General features: G+C 47.4%; 1 protein-coding gene across 1 annotated transcript in view; it reads left to right on the top strand.

Annotated features, from left to right (window-relative positions):
* LOC138567102 (solute carrier family 22 member 20-like) overlaps positions 1 to 23391 on the top strand; it is a 645277-nt gene that overhangs the window by 323315 nt on the left and 298571 nt on the right. Inside the window, exon 6 of the mRNA XM_069644972.1 lies at positions 483 to 598. Coding sequence (XP_069501073.1) covers positions 483 to 598 — 116 coding nt within the window. The remainder of the gene's footprint in view (positions 1 to 482; positions 599 to 23391) is intronic.

The raw sequence follows: 23391 nt of genomic DNA, 5'->3' as shown, positions 1-23391 counted from the left end.
ATGTGCACCACAGAACGTCTGCAGCATTGATTGGAATGGATGTGTGTTGTACAAGAATTCCATAGAAACCATTGAAAATGTGGCCTCCCCTCAAGGTCCCATGCCTATATAAATGCCAAATTATTATTATTATTATTATTATGATTATTATTATTATGATTATTATGCCATTCAGTAGATGATCCTTGCATTACCTTGTGGTTCTGCGGTGCAACACGAGAATCCGTAGAATGCCTGTGATGCACATGTGCAGTAAAACTAGAGCCCTTGAACCTACATGGTCTCCTGCTTTATAACAGCCTTGTTCTCACATATTAGACACTGTGATGGTGAAAGAGAAGCTCAAACGTTTGGCCAAACTCAGGCTGGGTTCAGGTATTGGGTGAATGTTGTAAATTCCAAGTCCACTTTGATCCCAAGGACAGCTGGCATAACACAAATGAACTAAAATGTAAGTTGCTCTGTTCTCTTCTTTGTCTCAGGTGTTGAAGTCACACATGAAAGCAGAGATGTTGGCTAAGAGATCATCCCACTCAGCAGTGGACCTCGTGCGCACGCCAGTAATTCGCAGGATCACCTGCCTCCTGGCCCTGGCCTGGTACGTACACTGCCAGAAGCCATTCTTACAACTTTCATATTTTCTCTCACACCTGCTTGCTTTGCTGATGTTTGTTAGGACCAAATTGTCTCGGGGTCAGCGGCAAACGGCTTGCTGTGGTGTCCTACCCTGCATGAAGTGATGATTGATGGATGTGCCATGTGCTGATGTAAAGCAGAATGTTTGGAGAGAGGCTGCTTTGAGTGTTGCACTTTTATGTTATCTGGTGCCTGTGATTGAAAGGTGGTGGATGGATCAGTGAGCGTTCTCTCATTTAAATCGTCCCGAGTTGCCTGAGACATAAAGAAGAGATTAAATGACATGAGCATGAGGTTCCTGCATGCATAGTACAGCATGTAACGGAAGCAGCATGCTACTGTTTGGTGATGAGGCATACAAGAACCAAGAAGGGCTGTGTGAGTGGACAGCATCAGAAACCCTCCGCCCCTCAAAGCAAGTGAAACCACCATCACCTCAGCAGAAGTAGGAGGACAAAACCACGACCCACCAACTCAAATCGCATGATAGCAAGGTACAAGCAACATTTATCTATAAAACACTTTCTTGGACTTTATCAAAAGGAAAACAGTGAACAGAACACAGAACTAAACATGGACCATAGTGGTTTTGATCTTACCCGCCTCCTTCTTCCGACCTCCTCATATATCCCATGCATCAAAGTAAGAAGATTGTCCAGTCGACCTAGATTTTCTCAAAATGACATGGGCATCCCCTATTTTTGTATATTCCCTTGCCGCATGCCATCGCCTTATCCATCTCCCGTTCCCATGCATACAACACCCTGGTGGATTAGAGTTGGCCCTGTTTATTACGTTATCTGTTTTGACTAGGACAAAGGCTTCAGAAAGTTTCCCTTTTGCCTGTGTCCACGTATACCGGCAGTAGAACTGCTTTAGGATCACCTTTGGTTGGTCTGTCTAGTATCTGTTATGATTCCTGGAAGATCTTGTTCCAGAACTTCTGGATAATCCAACAACCCAATCATGTAAATGAAGGAGCCTTTCTCATTACAACCACCTGGGCATTGGTCCACTCCTCTTCTCCCGTGTTTGTCAATCTGTCTTTATAATAATAGATCAAGTAGAAATGTTTATAGTGATTCATTTGTAATTTTAAACTATTCCCACCCCCCGCCTCCTTGGGAACTGTATGGCCTCTCTCCACAGTTCAGTTGACCAGTTCAATCTCAGCATTTCAAGGGCTTTTACCATAAACAAGTTTAAAGCTCTATATTATGCAGCGACTGGTTTAGCCTCTGTCCTGCCCTCCAACACATTCAGTTTGAGCAATGATGCTCTGGAAATCGGTATGCAGTAATACAATCGCGGCAAAAATGTCGCCTTTACAAAATATTGCAGCAAAAGTGGTTTGACCCGGTAAATGTGTACCCCATTATACCATTTAAGGGGAGCAGGGGTTGCTGGGGTGTCCCCCGCTCCCCTTAAATGGTATAATGGGTCTGGGGGTTGCAGGGTTGTCCCCCACATCCTCTACATGGATTGCAGTGGAAAAACCACATTTTTTGTGTAAACGGCCATTTTTGTTGCAATTTTAACTCATGGAACCCTGGAAATCATGACGGCCACCGTGTGTGGATCTCCTAAACCCTGTTGCAATTACAAGTATTTATAACATTCTATGTTCCTAAAGTCACATTCTTCTTATAAAGCTTTATACGTCATTATTCTACATTTTCAAACACATCTTGTGGTATTTTCATTTGTTTCACTTCCCAGTTACAGAAACCTGGCAGTTTTAGTACCCCATTGAGCAACCTATTTTCCAATAGCACTGATTCAAGGGTCAACTTACATTCCATCCCAGGCACCTCAGTGCTTGCTTCCATAAAGCCCCCACTGTCAGTGTCACATGAGAGAGACCCCTCTGTATGTCATTTCTGTATAGTCTGACCATTTTTGCCGCCACGTTCGTTCCTCCTCCCACTCCAGCCACCAACTCTCAAACTGATTCAGCCCTTGCTTACCTTCACCTCTCCATCTCCAACAGCCTGGTCATCCTTGCCCCGTCATGAGCATCCGCATGAAGCCTGCCTCCAAATGCAATTCCTGGTATGACTCCGGACTTGCTTCTCTGAAACACAAGTGCAGGGTGGCTGAACGGAAGTGGCTGGCTTCAAGCACATCCACTAACAGACTGGCCTGTTGTCTGCTCCAAAGACAATACAGACTCTCCATCGTCCAAGAAGGGGGCCCATATTCAAGCCTGTATCTTGGGGCCACCAGCAACATGGCTGAACGGTTCACAATCTGCAAGAACTCACCCTTCATACTGCAGTCTCCACCTCTTCTCTTACATCCCTGGCCCTCTGCACTGCACTGGCCTCCACTTCACAACCAAAAGTCTGGACGTCCTGTCCTCACTTTCTTCTAATCCCCTCCCTCACCCGCTCTGAGGCCTCCCGTGGCCCCCCTCTTCCCTTCCCTACTATTCTCCTCCTTCTCGCCCATTGTACTGTATGAGGTCCCTAATCAAGTCCCAAACAGGTGCTCCCCTGCTCCTCCAGAACTATCAAGGGCAACGTTGCCTCCCTTGCTCCAGTCCTGGCTGATTTCTTCAATTACTCCTTTGCCACAGGCATCTTCCCACTACCAGTCAAGCACTCCCTCATGCACGGTCTCTGCCCTTCCTGCCCGGCTAACCACACCCATATCTCCATTATCACCTTCCTGGGAAAACTCTTGGAGAAGTTGGTCATCTACCAACTGATCCACCACACTGAATCTGCTGGCTGTCTCCATGACCACCAGTCTGACTTCATAGCAGCCAGATGCACGGAAACTGCTCTCCTGCACACCAGTGAAGACTTGCTCTCAAATCTCGATTCCAACACTCCTACCATTCTCATCCTTCGCAATCTTCCCTCTGCCTTTGATACCGTCAATCTTGCCACCCTTATAAATCGGCTCTGTGATACCCTTGGCATCACAGACCTGGCACTTGACTTTTTGACCTCCTTCCTATCTGACCGACCTTCCCAGGTTCAACTGGGACCTTTCCTCTCCTCCAATACACTTTCCACCTGCAGCGTCCCTCAGGGCTCTATCCTCTCGCCGTGGCTCTTCAACATCTACCTTGGCCCTCTGGCCCATTTGAACTCCAGCTTCTCTCCTCACTTTCAGTGTTATTCAGATGACATGCAGCTCTCCTTTAAGCTTCCCTCCACTGCCTCGACTGCCTGCCTCCACAGCCTCCTTCTTCCTCTCTCATTCCTGACTGTCTGACTGCTATTCAGGCATGGTGCACTGCTAACAAACTCTGCCTTAATGCCAGAAAGACTGAGATATTTCTCATTGGAACCCATGCTCCCTTCTTCCTTCCTAGTCTCTGGCTGCCCTCGTTGGGCCCTCTCCCTTCACCCTCCTGTGAGGTTAAAAACCTTGGTGCCATCTTCCACTCCTCTCTCTCGTCCCTCTTCACATCGCAGACCTTGCCAAGAAGGCACACTTTCAGCTTCCCCTCCTCGCAGGCATTCTCCCTTTCCTCACCTTCCCCCAGAAACTCAATGTCTCCAGAGCTCTGGTCCCCTCTAGGCTGGACTACTGCAACAGCCTCTTCCTCAATTGGCCTTCCTCCTCCCTTCGCCCCCTTTAACTAATCCAGCATAGGACTGCAAGACTTATCCTTGGCCTCAGGCCCAGGAACTGCATCTCTCCAGCCCTAAAATCTCTCCACTGCCTACAAGTGGTTGAGAGGATCAAGTTCAAGACCCTCTGAATCACCCACAAGGCATTCTGTGGCCTGGAATCCCGCTAAAGCCAACTCTCTCTCCCCGAATACCTCCCTAATAGAGCTGTAGGGAAGGCATGGTATCACAAGTATGACACTGACACAATGGATACAATTTGTAAAACCTTTATTGAAATGGTTGGGGTTGGAGAAACTCCTACTCTGCCCTATAACTAAGATGGGAGTAGTCTCAACCATCAAATAATAAATAACGCAGTCCCAGTGGAGTCTGTCAAATCGAAATACCCTAGGCTAACAAAACCTAATGCCTGCCCTATCTCTTGTACAAAAATGTGTCAAAAAGGAGAAAAGTATGCAAAAGGAAAGATCAGTGTTCAAATGAATAAATGTGGTTGAACCAGCTCTACTCCCCATGTTAGACCTCACGGAGTAAGGCTGTCCCTGTAGGCAGGATGGCACTCTCTGGCTCGGCTTCCAACACAAATACAGTTCTGGAACGTGGATCGAGGCCCGTCTGGACTTCCATGTTTAAGTCTCTTTCTCGACTTCCAAAAATATAATGTTTCAACCAAAAAGTTCACAAAGGTCCCCTTCTGTAAGGCTTTGACCTTTCACCACACAGTTCTTGTAGGTCCCCCTCTGCCGGGCTCAGACTTCTCACGATAAGGTTTAACACAAACTTGCAAGGGGGCTCTCTTTCCCAAGCTTACTTCCCTTCGGTTCTCCCTCCGTCGGGCTCGGACCACTTTCAGATGCTGAAGGCTTTTGAATATGCGTGGCTTACTTTTCAGACCAGTGCAGGACCACTTCAACTCAAAATGTATAGTTCGACTTTTACTTTCAACTTTCCAGGAGTTTCACTTTTCCATATCACTTTTGCTGTATATTTGCTTTATCACTGTCATGGCCACTGGCCCAAGAACACAGACCCCGCACCATCAGGGGATGGGGGCAGGGAGTAACACAGCTCGTATTCGTCCCTTTGGGACAATCAAGGACAGGGGGCCCAGCTGGACTCAGTCCTGGCGCCTTTGGTGCCAGGATCATGAACAAATGTTTGTTGGTTTGTTTTATTCATATTTATATAGCGCACAACAGTCCGAGGACATCGTGGCACTTGTTACAGTACAACATTTGTTACACAGTCATTAGCAATATATATACAGGGTACAATATAGTTATATAGACATTGGCAGTAAATATACAGGTTACAATATAGTTATATACATTTGTGTCATATTACAATAAGGATGGCCGAAGTGAAGGAGGATGAGGCAATGCTAATTGAGGAAAGTGGCCTTAAGGTTGTTGCGGAAGACCGAGATGGAGGTTTCAGCTCTAAGGGTGGCCGGGAGAGAGTTCCAGAGTTTTGGTGCAACATAGGAGAAGCCTAGACCTCCAGCAGTAGCTCTCTTTATGCGTGGTATGTGTAGCTGGTTGGAGTACTGAGCTCTGGTGGGGCGTGTGGAAGTGGTCCTGGATAATGCTTCAGATAGGTATGTTGGGGCGGTTTTATTGATGCATCTGTGTGTGATGGTGAGGATTTTCAGAGTGATACAGTCTTTGACCTGGAGCCGACGTGCTTCATGCCTGGCGTGGTCTCTTCTAGGGAGGCTCATTGCGGCTCTAAGTGCATTGTTTTGTCTGGTTTGCAGTCTGTGAATGTTTTTGGCGGAGGTGCCAGCTAGGAGAGCGTTGCAATAGTCGAGTTTGGTGCCTATAGTTGCTCTAGCTATGGCCAAGCGGTTGGGAGTGGATAGGTAGGGTTTAATGGCATTGATGAGTTTGGTGCTGAATGCAGATGCAGAGGTTATGGCGCTGACTTGTTTGTTCATCGATAGATTTGCGTCAATGTGAACACCTAGAGTCTTGACAGAGGATGAAACAGCGATGGTAGAATTGTCTACATTGAAGTTAGCGTATTGGGGGCTTAGATATGTTATTGTATTTGGTAGGCCAAGGATGAGGATTTCAGTCTTCTCCCTGTTAAGACACAGGCCATTGATTGCCATCCAAGCTTGGATAGTGGCATAGATGTTGTGAAGGGCCGTGGCGTCTTGGTGATAGAGTCCAGATAGGGGTATAAGTACTTGAGTGTCATCTGCATAGTTGATATATGCAACACCCATTGAGTCCAGTAGGTCGAAAAGGGGTTTTGTGAAGAGGTGATAGAGGGTGGGGGCTGTACAAAATCCTTGGGGGACAGCGCAGTTGATGGTGGTAGGGTCTGCGTTTGCTGTGTCCGAGTAGACCTTCATGGCTCTTCCTTCAAGGAAGGATGTGATCCAGGATGCTGCTTGTTTAGAGAAATTAGCTGCATGGGTGAGGTGAGTGGTAAGTGTTTGGTGATCTACCGGGTCAAATGCAGCTGATAGATCGAGTAGGAGGAGCAGTGAAGGTTTGCCTTTGTCCATGATCAGTGAGATTTGATTTTTTAGGTCTAATAAGGCGGATTCTGTTCCGTGCCCGACACAGAAGCCGGATTATCTTTTGCCTAGTATGGAGTTAGTTTCTATGTAAGATTGGATCTGGTTGTGAGCTGCTTTATCCATGATTTTTAATAGGAACGGGACTGTCGTTATCGGTCTGTAGTTGTTGGGTTGCGTTGGGTCAAGTGTGGTCTTTCTTAGGAGTGGCCTTACCCATGCTTCCTTTAGATTGTCTGGGACAGTTCCTATTTGGAGGGATGCATTAATAAAGGCAGTAATCAGGGGATCTGGGTCATTAGCGCATTCCTTGATGAGTTTGGGAGGGCAGATGTCTGCTTTGCAAAGAGACTGTTTGAGGTTTTTGATGAGATTAAGGACCTCCGGTTCAGTGACGTCTCTGAAAGGGAATTGAGCGTGATTGAAATTACTACACTTGTCTTGTGAGGGGCAGTTGGTATTTTGATTTGGGAGGGCTTTGCAATGGTTTTGGATTTTGTTCTGGAGGAGTTTTATTTTGTTGAGCATGGCGGACTGAATGCTAGCGCACCAGGCTTTGTCTTTAGTTATCTCGTCAGTGGTAGCTGGGGGAGTGACTAATAATTCATTGAAGATTATGAATAATTCTTTAGCTTGGGAGTTGGCCTTTGAGATCCTATTATTGAAGGAGTTAGATTTTGCTGCTAAAATGGCTTTTTTATATTGGAGGGCTATTTGTTTGAAAAGGTTCTTATTTTGGTCGCTCGGTTCCTTTTGCCAATTTTTTAGCGACTGACGATTTTGAGATCGGAGGGTTTGGGGATCATCCGAGAACCAAGAGTTGCAGTGGAATGATTTTTTCTCTTTCTTGTTTTAAAGAGGGGCTATAGAATTGATGGCATTGGTGAGAGTATCATTAAAGATAGCTGATAGTATGTTTGGGTCCTGAGAGAAAGGTGGTGCTAGGCAGGGGTTTTTGAGGTGGAGACGCAAGTTGTCTGCGTTGAGTTTTTTTTGAACTTCTTGTTGTGGCAGGTGGTGCATAGGTGAGATTCTTAGGTTTAGGGTTGGTGGGGATAAGGAATTATATGCACGTGTGGTCCGTCCATGGGAGGGGACTATTTGAGGTAATATGGGATGCACAGTTGTGGTCCAAGAACCAATCAAGGGTGCAGCCTTTGGAATGAGTGGGGGTGAGGACTCCTTGGATGAATCCTAAATCTGCAAGTTCTTTCGCTAGGGTTGTAGCAGATTTATCCTTGTGATCATTATAGCCTAGATTAAGGTCTCCTAGTAGAAGGATTTTGGAGGACTTTCTTATATTGTTGCTGATCCAGTGGGAGAGGTGCTCTTGGAAGTCTGCTGGGAGTCCGGGAGGTCTGTATAGGATGTGGATATTTATTAGATTATTGGGGGAGAGCGTAAGCTTGGCTGATAGGATATCAGCATTTCCCCCCCATGTACTAGGGTCTGCTAGTCTGATGGACAGTTATTCTTTGTGGATAAGGGCGACTCCCCCTCCAATCTTATCATATCTATCATGCCTAAGGATGGAGTAGCCTGTGGGTAGTGCTAGGGCTCAATGGGAATGGGGAAGGCGCTAATTACGGTACCGCAAATTGCGGTACCGTAATTAGCTCCCTGGGTCCCTTTGCGGGTTGGTTTTTATCGCCTGCAAAAAGCAGGCGTTAAATCCCCCAACCCACAAAGGGACCTCGTAGTAAGGCGGTAAGGATTTACCGGTACCGGTATTTTACCGGTACCGGTAAATCCTTACCGCCATCCGTGTAATGAGGCCCTGTGTGATGTTAACGTCTGGTGCTGCGGCATGTGAATATGGCGCCGGGCGCTGAGTGAGGTGTGCTGGGTATGTGTGGGGAGGTGTAGCGGTCATTATAGGGAGGGCTATAAAGAGGCCTATTAGGCTGACTGAGCGGAGTGTGGCAGGGAGAGTGCGGGAGGGTGAGTCTATGTTGTGATAGGGAGGTGGACTCTTGGGCAGCATGATAGAGGAGAGTCACTGTGTGTGTGCGTGCAGCTGGTGTGTGATAGGATATGACCGGGAGATTGTGCGATTAGTGCTGAGTGGAGGCAGGTCGCAGTGGGTCACACTTCAGCAGAATTCAGTGCCTAGAAACCATTTTCTGAGTGGGGGCAGGCAAAGGCTAATGGTGGTAGGATACAATGGGCAGCAGTTCACAAATTACAATGCCTAGATTCGAATTTCTAGGTGGGGGCAGAGATGTAAACAGAGACGTTTATTTGGTACAGGAGTGCTTTAGTCATGAACACAGGAACTTTCACGTGCATTCGGTTTGGCCGTGGCTGCTGGGGAACTGGGTTGCACGTGCAGCATCATCTAGTAGTGGCAGGGTGTGGCCGGTAAGCCAGAGCTAGTGGGCGTGGCTGGGAACTCGGCTATATAAGCCCATCCAGCCTTCGTGCGAACGCTTCGCGTTATTTGGCACTTTCATGCAGCATTACGCTCATCGCCGCCTGACGCAGGCTCACCTCTTGGACTCCAGCTTCATACTTACCCACCTGTTCTCGCCTGCACTGGCATCCAGCATTCCAGCTTCAGCCCCTTCGGAAAAGCCGAAATCTTGACCTTGACACCGCAGCACGACGCGCTCCTCATTCACGAAGACAGCATGTGCAAGAAATACGAAAGACAAGGTTAGACATTAAAGTCATTCAGTTTAACTTTGTGCCGTCCATCTAACCTCGCGCTTAACCTTAAACCTACACTTACATGTTGTTGGACCATCACGGATCCTCTGCTCTTCCATCCGGCTTCGCCTCGTGCTCCAAGGCCGCTGCTGGGCCGCAATTCCACCTATAGGAAGAAATCAGAAAGAGCATTAGCCATGCAAAACAGTACAACAGTGAGAAGAGACAATAGAACAGAAAGACACTTACCATAAGAAGTGGCATAGCCGCAGCTGGACTGGGCTACCATGTACTAAGGGACCAGTGAAGGAACTCGGTCCTATCAAGAAGCACCCCTTCAGAGAGAAGCAGGACAGAGAGCTCATTATCATTAATCAACAGGTGAGCCTATATGGGTCGGTGCATGCTCACCACGCTTTGGGAAGAAGGGTTCGAGAGGGAAAAAAGTCACAGAGTAGCATCCTCACGTTCTCTCATATCCACGCAGGAGCAGTGTCACCAATTGTCGCAGCCCACATCATATTTGCAGAGGAAGAAGCTTGATAGGGGTGATTCACTTCCAGAGATGGCTGCAACCGTTGCCAACGTCCCTGCAGAGACCAGGTGAGCATAACAGAACGCAAAGCCTCTACAAATCTCTGCCTGGGCGTTATGGAAACTTTGGAGACAGATCAGTTGGCCCAATTACTGGGAGAACTACAGGCTGAGGTTCACGCCTCAAGACAGGAAACCAGTGCTTTGAGGAGGGACCTCATTGTGACTCGAGAGCGAACTGACGACTTGGCAAAACAGATGCTTCAGGCACAAGCTGGCCCGGTTCCATTGCCTGGGTTTGCCCATCCTCCCACACCCCAGCAATCAACACCAGTCCAGGTGGCAGTACCACTGGCCCCGCCCATACACTTTTACCAGCAACCCTAATAAGTACGCTATATTCATGAACCAATACCGCCTTCATTTTTTTGTGCAGGCGTGGGGCTTTTCCTACCGATCAAGCCAGGGTAGCATTTGTGTTCTCATATTTAGGAGGCAGCGCAGTGGACTGGTCAATACCATTGATAAACCAAGATGATCCTTTGTTTCAGGACTTTGGGGGTTTTAAGCATGAAATGGAAAAATTGTTTGTGCGGCATACTCAAGGACAAGCTCTGGACAGCGAATTATTGTCACTCCGACAGGGAAATCAAGATCTATTAACCTATATCACAACCTTCAATTGTTTCATAGCCCAGACAAACTGGCCAGAAGAAAAGAGGACTATGCTCTTCTATCGAGGGTTGTGTGGAGAACTTAAGGACGTTTTGGCTCAAGTTTTGAACCCCAATGAAGCATGTGCGGAATACATCAACTTGACAGTGCAGCTCGATCAGAGGTTGCAGGATCAAAAAACAGACCGAACAAAGGCTGAAGGGCAGTCGGCCCATGTGCGACCCCATGAAAATCAAGCCAAATCACACGAACAGCCGGAACCAATGCAAATCGGGGGATTACGGAGTCCCCTCACCAAGGCAGGGAAAAAGGAAGACAGCAACAACTCTTCTTATACTGTGGTAAAGAAGGTCACTTCCTCCGAGAATGCCTGGTGAAGCCACCCAGGAGATTAGTCGGAACAACGGACAAAGAAGAAAAGGAACAGGACTTGGGAAACTCCAACGCCCGGCAAGCGTAGGGGTCCACTTGTCGAGCGTAAAGAAGGAATATGTGCAGACCTCACATCTAGTCATCCTGGTACTTTTGGTAAACCCCAAACAACCATCAAAAATACATGCCTTGGAGGCATACATTGACAGTGGAGCTCTGGCTATCTGAATAGGCCTTCCTCTCTGCCAGAAGCTGAAATCGGAAAACGTCACATCAGTGGATGGATCGCAGCTATCCTGCAGTGATGCAGTATACCAAAAAAGTAATGCTTCTGTGTCAGGACGGTCATCAGGAAGGCATTACCTTCGATCTCATCGGTACTCCTCAGTTTCAGATGATAATAGGAATGCCTTGGCTGGAGACCCACAACCCTAGGATCGACTGGCGAAAACGAGTTCTGACCTTTCCTCAAGACTGTGCTGATACCTGTTACAATGAAGACGTCACAAATCCGAAATCAAAGAAAGAAATCGGTCTCACTGGTTCTTTACCACCTGAATATCTGGATTACCAGCATGTTTTTCTGAAAGAGCAAGCAAACCTCCTGCCACCGCACAGGCCTTACGATTGTCAAATTGATCTCATGCCCGGAGACCAGATTCCCTGCAGTCGGATTTACACCCTAACCGAGCTGGAAAATCAACATCGAAAAACATACCTGGATCAATATCTAGCTAATGGCTTTATTCGTCCGTCCAAGTCCCCTGCCTCCTCGGCCCTCTTTTTTGTGCCCGAAAAGGAGGGCGACTTAAGAACCTCTATTGACTATAGAGCACTTAATCAGATCACGGTAAAAACAGATATCCATTACCACTTATTCTGGAGCTCTTTGATCAGGAAAAAAATGCTCAGATTTAAACGAAACTGGATCTACGAGGGGCCTATCATCTTGTGAGAGTCAAAAAAGGGGACGAGTGGAAGACGGCCTTCCGCACAAAATATGGCCTGTTTGAATACCAGGTTAAGCCCTTTGGGCTATGCAATGCCCCTGCAGCTTTCCACATTTTTATGAATTACATACTCCGTGAATTATTGGACATTTGCGCTCCTGTCTATATTGATGACATTCTTATTTATTCAACTTCCAAAGAGGACCATGTCGGTCATGTCCGGCCGGTTTTAGAAAAGCTTCGACAACATAAGCTGTATGCTAAGTTGGAGAAATGTTTCTTCCATGTGACAAAGGTGGAATTTCTCAGCTTTATGCTCACACCACAAGGCGTTCATATGGACACATGCAAGGTAGATGCTATATTCCAATGGCCCTCACCAACATCCACAAAAGGGGTACAAAGTGTGCTTGGATTCGCCAACTTCTATCGTAGATTTATTCCCGGGTTCTCTCAGATCATACACCCTATTACCTCTCTGCTGAGAAAAAACGAAGAAATTCCATTCGTCAACAGAAGCAGAGGAGGCCTTCCAGAAGCTGAAACTAGCATTTACCTCAGCACCAGTTCTTAGACACCCTCGACCAGACCTACCATACGTAGTCGAAACAGATGCCTCCAACGTAGCAATGGGAGCGGTACTATCGCAACGGGATTCCGAAACAGGACAGTTACATCCCATGGCATTCTGTTCCTGTAAATTTTCAGCTTCCGAGTTGAACTATGCAATCACGGATAAAGAGTTGCTAGCAATTAAAGCAGCATTCAAAGCATGGGGGCATTATCTTCTCGGAGCTAGACATACAGTTTCCGTCATCACGGATCACCACAATTTACAATACTTAAAGACCGCTAAAGCCCAATCTTCGCGCCAACTTCGTTGGGCTCTCTTCTTTGCGGAATACGATTTTATCATCACCTATAGACCCGGAGTACGCAATGGAAAGGCAGACGCCCTATCGCGCACGAGTGAGGGAAAAGATGCTTTTCCCACATCAGACCCCGTGGCCATCATTCCTGAAGAACGAATCCAAAACCGAATCATCGCAACCACCTGCTTGGATGACTTGAAATCCGATCTGCAATCTCAGATGACTCAATCAACGCAACAGGAATGGCTTTCAAAGGGAGACCAATACACAATTGAAAACACTCTACCATACTTTCAAGGGCAACTGTACATCTCGGATAAAAAAAAACTGCAAATTCAAATTATAGCAAACTATCATGACTCATTAATGGAAGGACATCCAGGAATCGACAAGACTCAGGCTAAAGTAAGGAAAAACTACTGGTGGCCAACTTGGAGAAAAGACATAGCTCAGTTTATCACAACCTGTGGTGACTGCGCACAAAACAAGGCACAGAAGCAAAACCCTGCCGGTCTACTGCATCCTTTGATGGTACCGCCAGCACCTTGGCATACACTGTCAATGGATTTTATCACCGACCTTCCTCCCTGCAATGGATATAACACCATTTTGGTGCTTGTAGATTTGTTCTCCAAAATGCCCCATTTGATCCCTTTGAAAGGACTCCCAACTGCTTCTGCTCTTGCTACCGTGTTCTTGGAACAGATTGTCTGACTACACAGATTCCCATCCATATTAATATCAGACCGTGGAACTCAGTTTGTCTCAGCACTCTGGAGAAGGTGTTGCAAAATTGCTAAGATCGACCTTCGGTTGTCCACAGGTCATCATCCCCAAACTGATGGCCAGACGGAACGGACCGACCAAACTTTGGAACAGTACTTAAGGTGTATGTTGCAACAAACTGCAGATACCTGGAAGGACATAATATGGCTGACCGAAAATGCCTACAACAGTTCCATCCACACTACTACTGGGCAAACTTCATTTTATACGATGTACGGTCGACATCCACGTACATCTGTTTTTGATTCACTTGATGCATTAGAAATACCAGCAATAACGACCTTACATAAAACCATCACTCTGGTTCTTAAAGAGGCAGCAGGACATTTGCCCAAAGCTAAAGAAAAGCAGAAAAAGTTTGCAGATCGACACCAGAAGGAAGCTCCACATTATCAGGTCGGGGACAAGGTTTGGTTAGAATCTAAAAATATTTCTCTGAAAGGACCACGAGCCTTCCGTCCCAGGTACCTGGGACCCTATTTCATCAAAGCCGTAATCAACCCTGCTGCCATGAAATTGGAACTTCCATCTTATATGCGAATCCACCAGGTATTCCATGTCTCACTCCTGAAACCAGTGAAACCAGGTACACAGATCCAAACTCCACCGAGCCCGAAATTTGGGAAAAAGAACCGGAATACGAGGTCAAAACTATTCTAGACTCCAAAGTAGTACGGTCCATATTGTATTACCTCATAGACTGGAAAGGTTATGGACCTCAAGACCATACCTGGGAACCCAGTGAGTTTGTCCACGCACCACGCTTGATCAAAAATTCCATCACAATAATCCCACCAAGCCAGGACCAGGAGGAAAACCACCCCTGAGAGGGGCCTTGAGGGGGAGTGCTGTCATGGCCACTGGCCCAAGAACAAAGACCCTGCACCATCAGGAGATGGGGGCAAGGAGTAACACAGCTCGTATTCGTCCCTTTGGGACAATCAAGCACAGGGGGCGTAGCTGGACACAGTCCTGGCACCTTTGGTGCCAGGCTCATGGACAAATGTAAACAGAGATGTTTATTTGGTGCAGGAGTGCTTTATTCATGAACACAGGAACTTTCACATGCATTTGGTTTGGCCGTGGCAGCTGGGGAACTGGGTTGCACGTGCAGCATCATCTAGTAGTAGCAGGGTGTGGCCGGTAAACCAGAGCTAGTGGGCGTGGCTGGGAACTTGACTATAAGCCCACCCACGCTTCGTGCGAATGCTTTGCGTTATTCTGCACTTGCATGCAGCGTAACGCTCATCACCGCCTGACTGCAGACTCACCTCTTGGATTCCAGCTTCATACTTACCTACCTGTTCGCGCCTGCATGCGCCTCTCGGCGAACCTGGCATCCAGCATTCCAGCTTCAGCCCCTCCGGAAAAGCCGAAATCTTGACCTTGACACCGCAGCACGACGCGCTCCTCATTCACGAAGACGGCACCTGCAAGAAATACGAAAGACAAGGTTAGACATTAAAGACATTGGGCCTCATTACACGGATGGCGCTAAGGGATTACCGGCACCGGTAAGGGCACCGGTGCCGGTAATCCCTTAGTGCCATACTACGAGGTCCCTCAGCGGGTCCCGTCCTTAACATGTGGCCAGACCACACGTTAAGGAAGGGACCCGCTGAGGGACTTCAGGGCAAATAACGGTACCGCTAATAGCGGCACCGTTATTTGCTCCTTCCCCATTCCCATTGAGCCCTATGGGGGCTCAAATGGGAATGGGGAAGGGCCTTGGTGAATGGGGAATTACCGCCCCGCCAACCTTGGAATGGGGCGGTAATTCCCCCAATCACCAAGGCGGACTCGGTAAAATACCGGCGGCAACCATGGTGCTAATAGCGCCATGGTTACCGCCGTCCGTGTAATGAGGCCCATTCAGTTTAAGGTTGCGCCACCATCTAACCTCGCGCTTAACCTTAAACCATCACTTATCTGTTGTCGGACCATTGCGGATCCTCTCCTCTACCATCCGGCTTCGCCTCATGCTCCAAGGCCGCTGCTGGGCCGCAATTCCACCTATAGGAAGAAATCAGAAGAGAGGCATTAACAATACAAAACATTTCAACAGCGAGAAGAGACAATAGAACAGAAAGACACCATAAGAAGTGGCATAGTGGCAGCTGGACTGGGCTACCACGTACGAAGGGGCCAGTGAAGGAACTCGGTCCTGTCAAGAAACGCCACTGCAGAGAGTAGCAGGACGGAGAGCTCATTATCATTAATCAACCGGTGAGCTAAATGGGTCGGTGCATGCTCACCACGCTTTGGGAAGAAGGGTTTGAGAGAGACAACAGTCACAGAGGAGCATCCTTTCGTTCTCTCATATCCACGCAGGAGCAGTGTCACCAATTGTCGCAGCCCACAGCCGATTTGCAGAGGAAGAAGCCTGATAGGGGTGATTCACTTCTAGAGAGGGCTGCAACCGTGCCCCAACGTCCCCACAGAGAACAGGTGAGCGTGACACTCACTTTGAACAATTTAACTTTCACTGAAACTTTCGTGGGGCCTACTTCCTTTCGCCATACCACTCCATTGCTTAGTATTACTGAACTCGCAGTTGCCTTTTAGTTCAAAGTTCATTCACAGGTCTACCTTTCCCCGAGTCTCATTCATACGCTGTCAGTCTAGAAAAATGGATACCTCTCATATTTGACAGCAAACGTATGTTGGTGGCCGTGGGCCAACCGTCTCATGCACGATATGACAGACATATAGATATAGGTTTCCGAGTTTGCCAATGAACGACCATTTTGATGTAACAAGGATCGCCATTTTGTTTTCTAACCATTGCTCATTGCTTTCTGTTCTTATTGCTTTGCAGCACATTTTCTGCTTACACTGCTCGACTTTAAACATTGTTGTCTGAACGTGAAAGGACAAGGCCACAGGGCCGCGAGGATAACAAGAGTTCGTTGAAACACAACGTAGGCAGCGCCAGGAAGGAATGCCCGGCACCCTCCCGAATGTAGCCTTGAAGCAGAGCTGCAGGGCATTTAATCATTTCGCAGCTGCCAGCCAGTCTCGTTATATGGTAGAATATGTTAGAATAAAGCAGCTAAAGGCTTGAATTGTGCTCTTCTTACGGCCCCCCTTTACTGTGCCCTGTAGAGCGTGTCGGCTCCCAGGACATGAATAGCACCTCATAGATAGCAAGGTCTGGAATGTGACTCTTCCCCTGTATGTAGCTCGCTTCCAAGAACAGAAGCACTGTGTTCTGTTCAACAACTGAAAGATGCCTCCGCACTTGCAAATTGCATATTGTTACTAGAATAGATATTTGAAGGTGTCATAATTGTCGAAAGTGTCCATCATCACACCGAGTTCAAAGAAACCCAATAAAGGGGGGTGTTAAACATGTCATAGCTGATTGTATGATATGCATTTTGTATATATGTAACTGATGTACGTAATTCACTCTCTTGTGTCCCTCGAGGTCTAGAGATACACGTCGCGGGGCGTGAGACCGAGTTGGCCAACTGAGACTATTTGCTTTGCAATAAACCCTAGCTTTGGGAATACAACCTTGTGTCTGGCGTATCTATCATGTGTGGTGCCTTGCCTTGTTTCCATAGACATAAGGGACCCCTAGGGGCCCCTTTCAACGCGTGCAGCCTTCACTTGGGATGAAATGTTGCTTTTTCAAACTTTAACACACACACCGGTCTTTCAGGTCACTTGCTAACTCACCGGCTGTGTGTGTTTCTTCTTTGCTGTACGATTTCCAAATCACAAGTCAAGGTTAGTACTACAGGATTGGCTTTGCCTCCTCAACTCTGCCGTTCACCCGGGAGGGTCGCTGGTCTGAAACACAATACAGTTTTCACTTGCAGGATCTGGCCTTCTCCACGTGTCTCTCGTGGCCTGTTGGATGCAACAACCTCCAGTAGGGAACTCTGGGGTTTTCCGACCCATTGCTCTTGGCCCTTGGTCCATCGCTCTGCTCCAATAGGTTTGCCTTCGTCCCGGAAGCCCTGCTCGTTCTCGTGTTCTGCCTTGCTCAGAGTGTGTCTTAAGTTGTTGCCTTTTATTCGTATGAGGAGAACTAACTGGTATCAGGTGTATGCACTTAGTGTAAAGTGCCTGACTTTGCCTGACCCGATTAACGGGACATGTCCAGTACGATGTGTTCTCTGTCACCCTCTTCCTCTGCCCAGTGTTTGTGTAAAAAAGGGGGGCGGTTGGTACTTCGGAAAATCTACAAAGTAGGATGGGGTAGATGAACAAAAAAGGGGGGGAATACTGCATCTCGCCGTGGGCTGTCTCACCCCGACCCCCCAAAGACACCTGTCCCACGTTATCCTCCCGCACTGGTCCACCCCCAGAAACTAGATCCAAAAGCGATGGCTGTGTCCTGGCCACCTGGATGACAAGTCCCTGAGTACTAGCGGGTGAGAGCCCTTTGGTCTTCTAGCTCCAACTCTCTGCAGATCAGACGCTTTTCCAAGCAGACAGCGGGGGGTAGATCTCTCTCTTCCCCAGGAGCCTCACTCTGGAATAGCTACCTTGCCTCTCACAGGCTTGAGACAGATCTCCTTTAGTCCCGGAAGCTTCTTAAAACCCTCCTTTTCTTTTCCTCTTTCCCTCCCCTGCCCCCCCCCCCCACTGCTAATGTCTCTCTCTGCCACATTGACTGGCTGCCTGGTCCCTCCTGAGTCCTACAGGGCAGAGGCCCTCGTCACCCAGTCTACCCCAGCACCCCCCCTAACATGCACTTGCCCTTCTTTGCCCTCTTCCCCTGACTAACCTGGCAGGGTGTGCATCCCTACCGAGCCTGATCCTCCTCTGTCCTCGCACTTAGCATGTGGTCTGCACTCCCTGCATCTCCTGGCACTTGCCAACCTGGCCTCCCCTTAGCACTTGCCTAGCCCCAGGGGCCCTCTTCTTCCCCTCCTCCTCCCCCCCTGCACTTGTATGTCTCCACTCTGCCCCTCACTTTCCCCCACCATAGCATTTTCCTTATGGCCATTCCCCTCCTCCCCTCACTTCTTTACTGCACTTGCACGATCCGAATGATACAAGGCCTAGTAAGACCATTATTGTTGTTTTTCCCGTCCTCCCCCTCCTTTTTTGTCTTGTGGTGCCTTGAATCACCATTTGCTGTATAGGCGCTATATAAATAACCAATACAAGAAAAATACATTCTGGCGTGATCCATCCCGGCCAGTTACAAGTCTACCAGTCAGTTTCAGCCTTGTTTAAATTTACAATCATTTACCACTGCTAAAATGGCTGCCTGGTAATATGTCTGCAGGTTAGGAAGCCTGATTCCAACTTCGCAGGGCAAGCTGTATAGTGTGGCTGTTGAATATCACAGCACCTTATGTTGCCATCAAAATGACTGAAGAGCAGAATCAATACCCTAAAAATCCTGCTCTGCTATCACCCCAAGTGAATTCTGGACAAGATACAATTTCAGAGTGATACCTTTTTATAAAGCACAATCATTTCAATCATTGATCTCGTCAGTTTGTGTCAGTGGTTCGTGTCTGCAGTGAATCGCTTAATTATCCGGCATATAGTCAGTTATCAGAACAATTTGTGATTTAGACATTTGTTTCCCTCAGTACTTGAACCTGTCATTCACTATCTGCAACTTTGATTTTCGCATTATGCCCCCAACCCAACACAGGGAATCGCACAGAGTTGCCCAATGTTATTGTCAGTCCAGTATGACACCCACATTTTCTCATTATATCCCTAGCTCTATGTCTGGACAGCTATAGATTCCACAAATTTAAGAGAAGACAATGACCATATAAAGAAATGGGACCCTCTGTATCCAATGACCACTTGAACCTCTTTATTAATGTTTGTATGCTAAACTGTGCAAAGGACAACCCTTCCTAGTGCTTCTGGGCACTTCAAAGTGCCTTGCGATCAATTCATTCACTTTTACCATAGCCATCGGTTTGTTGTAGAGGAAACATAGCCAACTTGTAAATGTGGATCCAAACCACATCCTACCCATAAGGGCAAACATGTAGCTCTAATCCACTGAGTCAAAGCCTATACAGCAGTTTATTCACAAGCCCCAAGGTTCTATGAAGCCTGCAAAAGTTAGGTCAAGGTAGGTAGATTTGGTCAAGCAGCTGGGAAGGAACGTCATGTATTGTTCGTATTATCACACTAAGCAGGCGGAATGCTAGGACTCTTGCTAAAAAGTTTGTTTCCCCATGGAGTAGGGAAATAAGCATGTAATATTCACACTTGTCGACTGATTTTTTTTTGGTATTACCATTATTGCTGCATCGCTAAAAGATCTGGGTTAACAAGCCGTTGTCCATAATTTCAAAGTACATGGGTTGCACTGATTTGACTATTTTGTCTTTCAGTTTTTTACATCTCTCATTCTCATCAATATCCCCTGTTCACCCCTTTAATATACACCTTCTATTAACGTCCGGCTCAGTTATGATGATTAACATTCACTCAGCAGTTGCACACAGTGACGATATCACCGACTTCATAACTAACAATGATGCTGATGCTCTTTTCTTTACTGAAACATGGTCTACACCCTTCTCCCCCTACATTGTTGATGTCCTCTTACCCCACGGCTACAATATTAAACATACTGGCCATTCAGGAAAGACTGGAGGTGGGGTGGCAGTCATCTATAAGATCGACTGGCCCTGCATGGTAATCCCAACCCCCACACACAACTCCTTTGAATCCCTGTCATGCCAGTGCACCATCTCCATCAACGACTCAGTTGCATTACACCTTATTTACAGGTCTCCTCAAGGAAGTGGTAACTTCCTCAAGTACCTTTCTATCTTTCTCTCCTCTGCAACAGTTTCCTACTCTAATAAAATCCTTCTTGGAGATTTCAACATCCCTGAGTCCCAACCAGAAAAACACCTACATGACTCCCTATTCTATCTGACCGACTCCATGGACCTTAAACAGATTGTACGCTCCTCCAGGCATATCAAAGATCAAACACTCCACCTAGTCTTCACCTCTGTCCCGATCCTCTCATTCTCAAACCCCCTCCCCTCGACTGGCCCGACCATGCTGCATTCCCCAATCTCATATCACACAGAAGGCTGTCCCACAAAGGTCAGGCCAAACGCCCTCTAATGGAGTACCGAAAGAGACACTTGAGGCAATGTTCACAACATTTCCCACCACAGGCAATCCCTCTGCCCTTCTATATTTAACCCACTTGCCAATGAACTAGTGGATGCCCAAGCACCTCTAAAGTCTAGTAGCACCAAAAGTCAAAGCGTCTGCACCACCCAAGCTTGCCAAAAACAAACGCTCTATCAGAACTCTTGAAAAGTGGTGGTGTAAGGGCCACAGCCTAGAGGATCTCTCATCCCCCAAATCCTTAAGTACCCAACGCAGACACGTGGGGGGGGTCTTAAGACCTGGGCGCAAAGGGATACCGGGCACCGGTAATGACACCGGTGCCGGTAATCCCTTTGTGCCCTATTCCGAGGTCCCTTTGCAGGTCCTCTCTTAACGCCTGGTTTTACCAGGCGTTATGGACGGGACCCGCAAAGGGATACCGGGGTCAATAACGGTACCGCAATTTGCGGTACCCTTATTGCTGCCTTCCCCCTTCCCATTGAGCCCTATGGGGGCTCAAATGGGAATGGGGAATGGCTCTGGTGAATGGGGAATTACCGGTCCCGCCGACCTCGGACTGGACCGGTAATTACTCCCTTCACCAGACCAGAGTCAGACCCATTTTGGAGGCAGCCATGGCGCTAATAGCGCCATGGCTGCCTCCAAATTCGGAATGAGGGCAATGATCTCTGGTGCTAAATCGGCATACTGCACTTCCACCATTGAGGCAGCTTTCAAAAAGGAGCAACTTGACTTTCGCTGGAAAGTCAAGTTGTGTTCCAAGCCCACACCTGTCCCCTAAGTGACAGCTTCACAAGAGACATGCAACTGAACAAATACCTTCTTCATTAACAAAATGGATCAAATTAGAGTTCACATTGATGCCTCAAAACCAGACAGAGCCCTGCTATCCATGTCCCCCTACCCCGCCGTGCCTGGGCACTGCCCTCCTGAACAGACTTGACTCTCCTCTTGCCTAAGGATCTCTCAAACACACTCACTTCACTCAATCCACTTCTTACACTGACAACTTCCTCCCAGCCTATCTAATTAAATATCTCACTCTACTCCTCGATATTGTGAACTCATCCCTCATTGAAGGTGCATTCCCAGATATGTTGAAGACAGGTCTCATACGACCCCTTCTAAAAAAAAACTTCTTTGACCTATCACAAGCCTCCTGTTCATCGGGAACCTTATTGAGAAATTAGTTGGGACCCAACTATTTTCCAAAATCGACTAGCTTCATCTCCTCTGTGATTACCAGTCTGGCTTCCGCCCCAAATGCAGCACTGAGACTGCAACCATCCAAGTGGTGGACGATGCATTCAGAATTGCAGACACTTGGGACTTGTGTCTCCTAGTCCTCTTAGACTTATCAGCTGCCTTCAACACAGGATCACCAAATACTCCTCTCCCTCCTCGTCAGCAGGCTGGGCTTCTCTGGAACTTTCTTAAAACAGTTTCTATTTGTGAAGAGTCAGATGTGAAACTCGGACACAGTGGGCCTCATTACGAGTTTGGAGGCAGCCATGGAGCTAATAGCTCCATGGCTGCCTCCAAACCTGGCTCCTTTTCCGGGTTCCTGCAATGGGGACTTACCGGGTCATTCCGACATAGGAGGACCCGGTAAGTCCTCCTTGCAGGAGCCATTCCCCATTCCCATTTCAGCCCTTATAGGGCTCAATGGGAATGGGGATGGAGGTAACAACGGGCACATTATAAGTGTCCCGTTGTTACCTCCCTCTTCTCCTCGCAGGACCCGGAAAGGACGCCTGGTTTTACCAGGCGTCCGATCCGGGTCCCGCGATGGGGAAGCTTCTAATCAGCCCCGACGGAATGAAGGGGGCTGGTCCCGTACTGGCCCCCTTCATTCCGTCAGCGCAAGCCTCGTAATGAGGCCCAGTGAGTTCATGATTTTGGCCATAGACTTTTATTAAACAAAAATGGGTTTGGAAAATGCCTCTCTGTCCTTGCTATAAGAGGTATTTTCCCTATCAGAACTAAACTAACCGGTCGGTCCTTTGTCAGGATCTCGAAAACAAGTAGTTCTCTGTCCTAGGTCCTGTTCTGACCCTCACATTCTAAAATCAACTCAACAGTGAAAGGAAAATGTCTCTGGCCTTGAAAAGTATACACAAAAGATCCAAGTAGCTACCGTAACAGTTCCAAAGAGTAATTCCCTTCTCGTGGATTTCTCTTCACTCAATAGCAGTTCCTTGAGTTTCTTTGAATCAACAGAATTAGTGTACAAAGTAACTGGATTGACAATCAAATTCCTAGTGAACTGCCTGATGTACTCTACTGCCAGGCTTCTTACACTCCTGGATAATTTTCACTCACACTCCTTGGCTATCTCTTTTTATAGCTTTGTCTGGATTTTCTCATGTAATCTATTTAATATATTATCCAGCATGATCTTGCCTGGCACACTCTCTTGCCGAGTCTTGTTTTATATATAAACACTTCTGACTTGTGAATGCCTGGTACACTTCTGCCAGGACTTTATGCAAACCACTTATTCTCATTAACTTGTTCTCATACACTTGTGTCTTGCAATGCCTGGTATACGCGCCTAGAAACACTTGTGTACAGGCGCGTTATAAATGACTTATCATATCATATCAAATCATATCATATGGACTATTCTGTATTGTATCATAGCTTGTAATTCTTTGTATTGTAAATAAGAAATCGCATATACTTGTAGCGCAGCTACCTGTGGGTGA

The sequence above is a fragment of the Ambystoma mexicanum genome, chromosome 2p (genome assembly GCF_040938575.1).
Source record: "Ambystoma mexicanum isolate Mex_15411 chromosome 2p, UKY_AmexF1_1, whole genome shotgun sequence".
Lineage (NCBI taxonomy): Eukaryota > Metazoa > Chordata > Amphibia > Caudata > Ambystomatidae > Ambystoma > Ambystoma mexicanum.
Note: the sequence above shows the minus strand (reverse complement) of the source record. Positions and strands in the feature narration are given on the sequence as shown.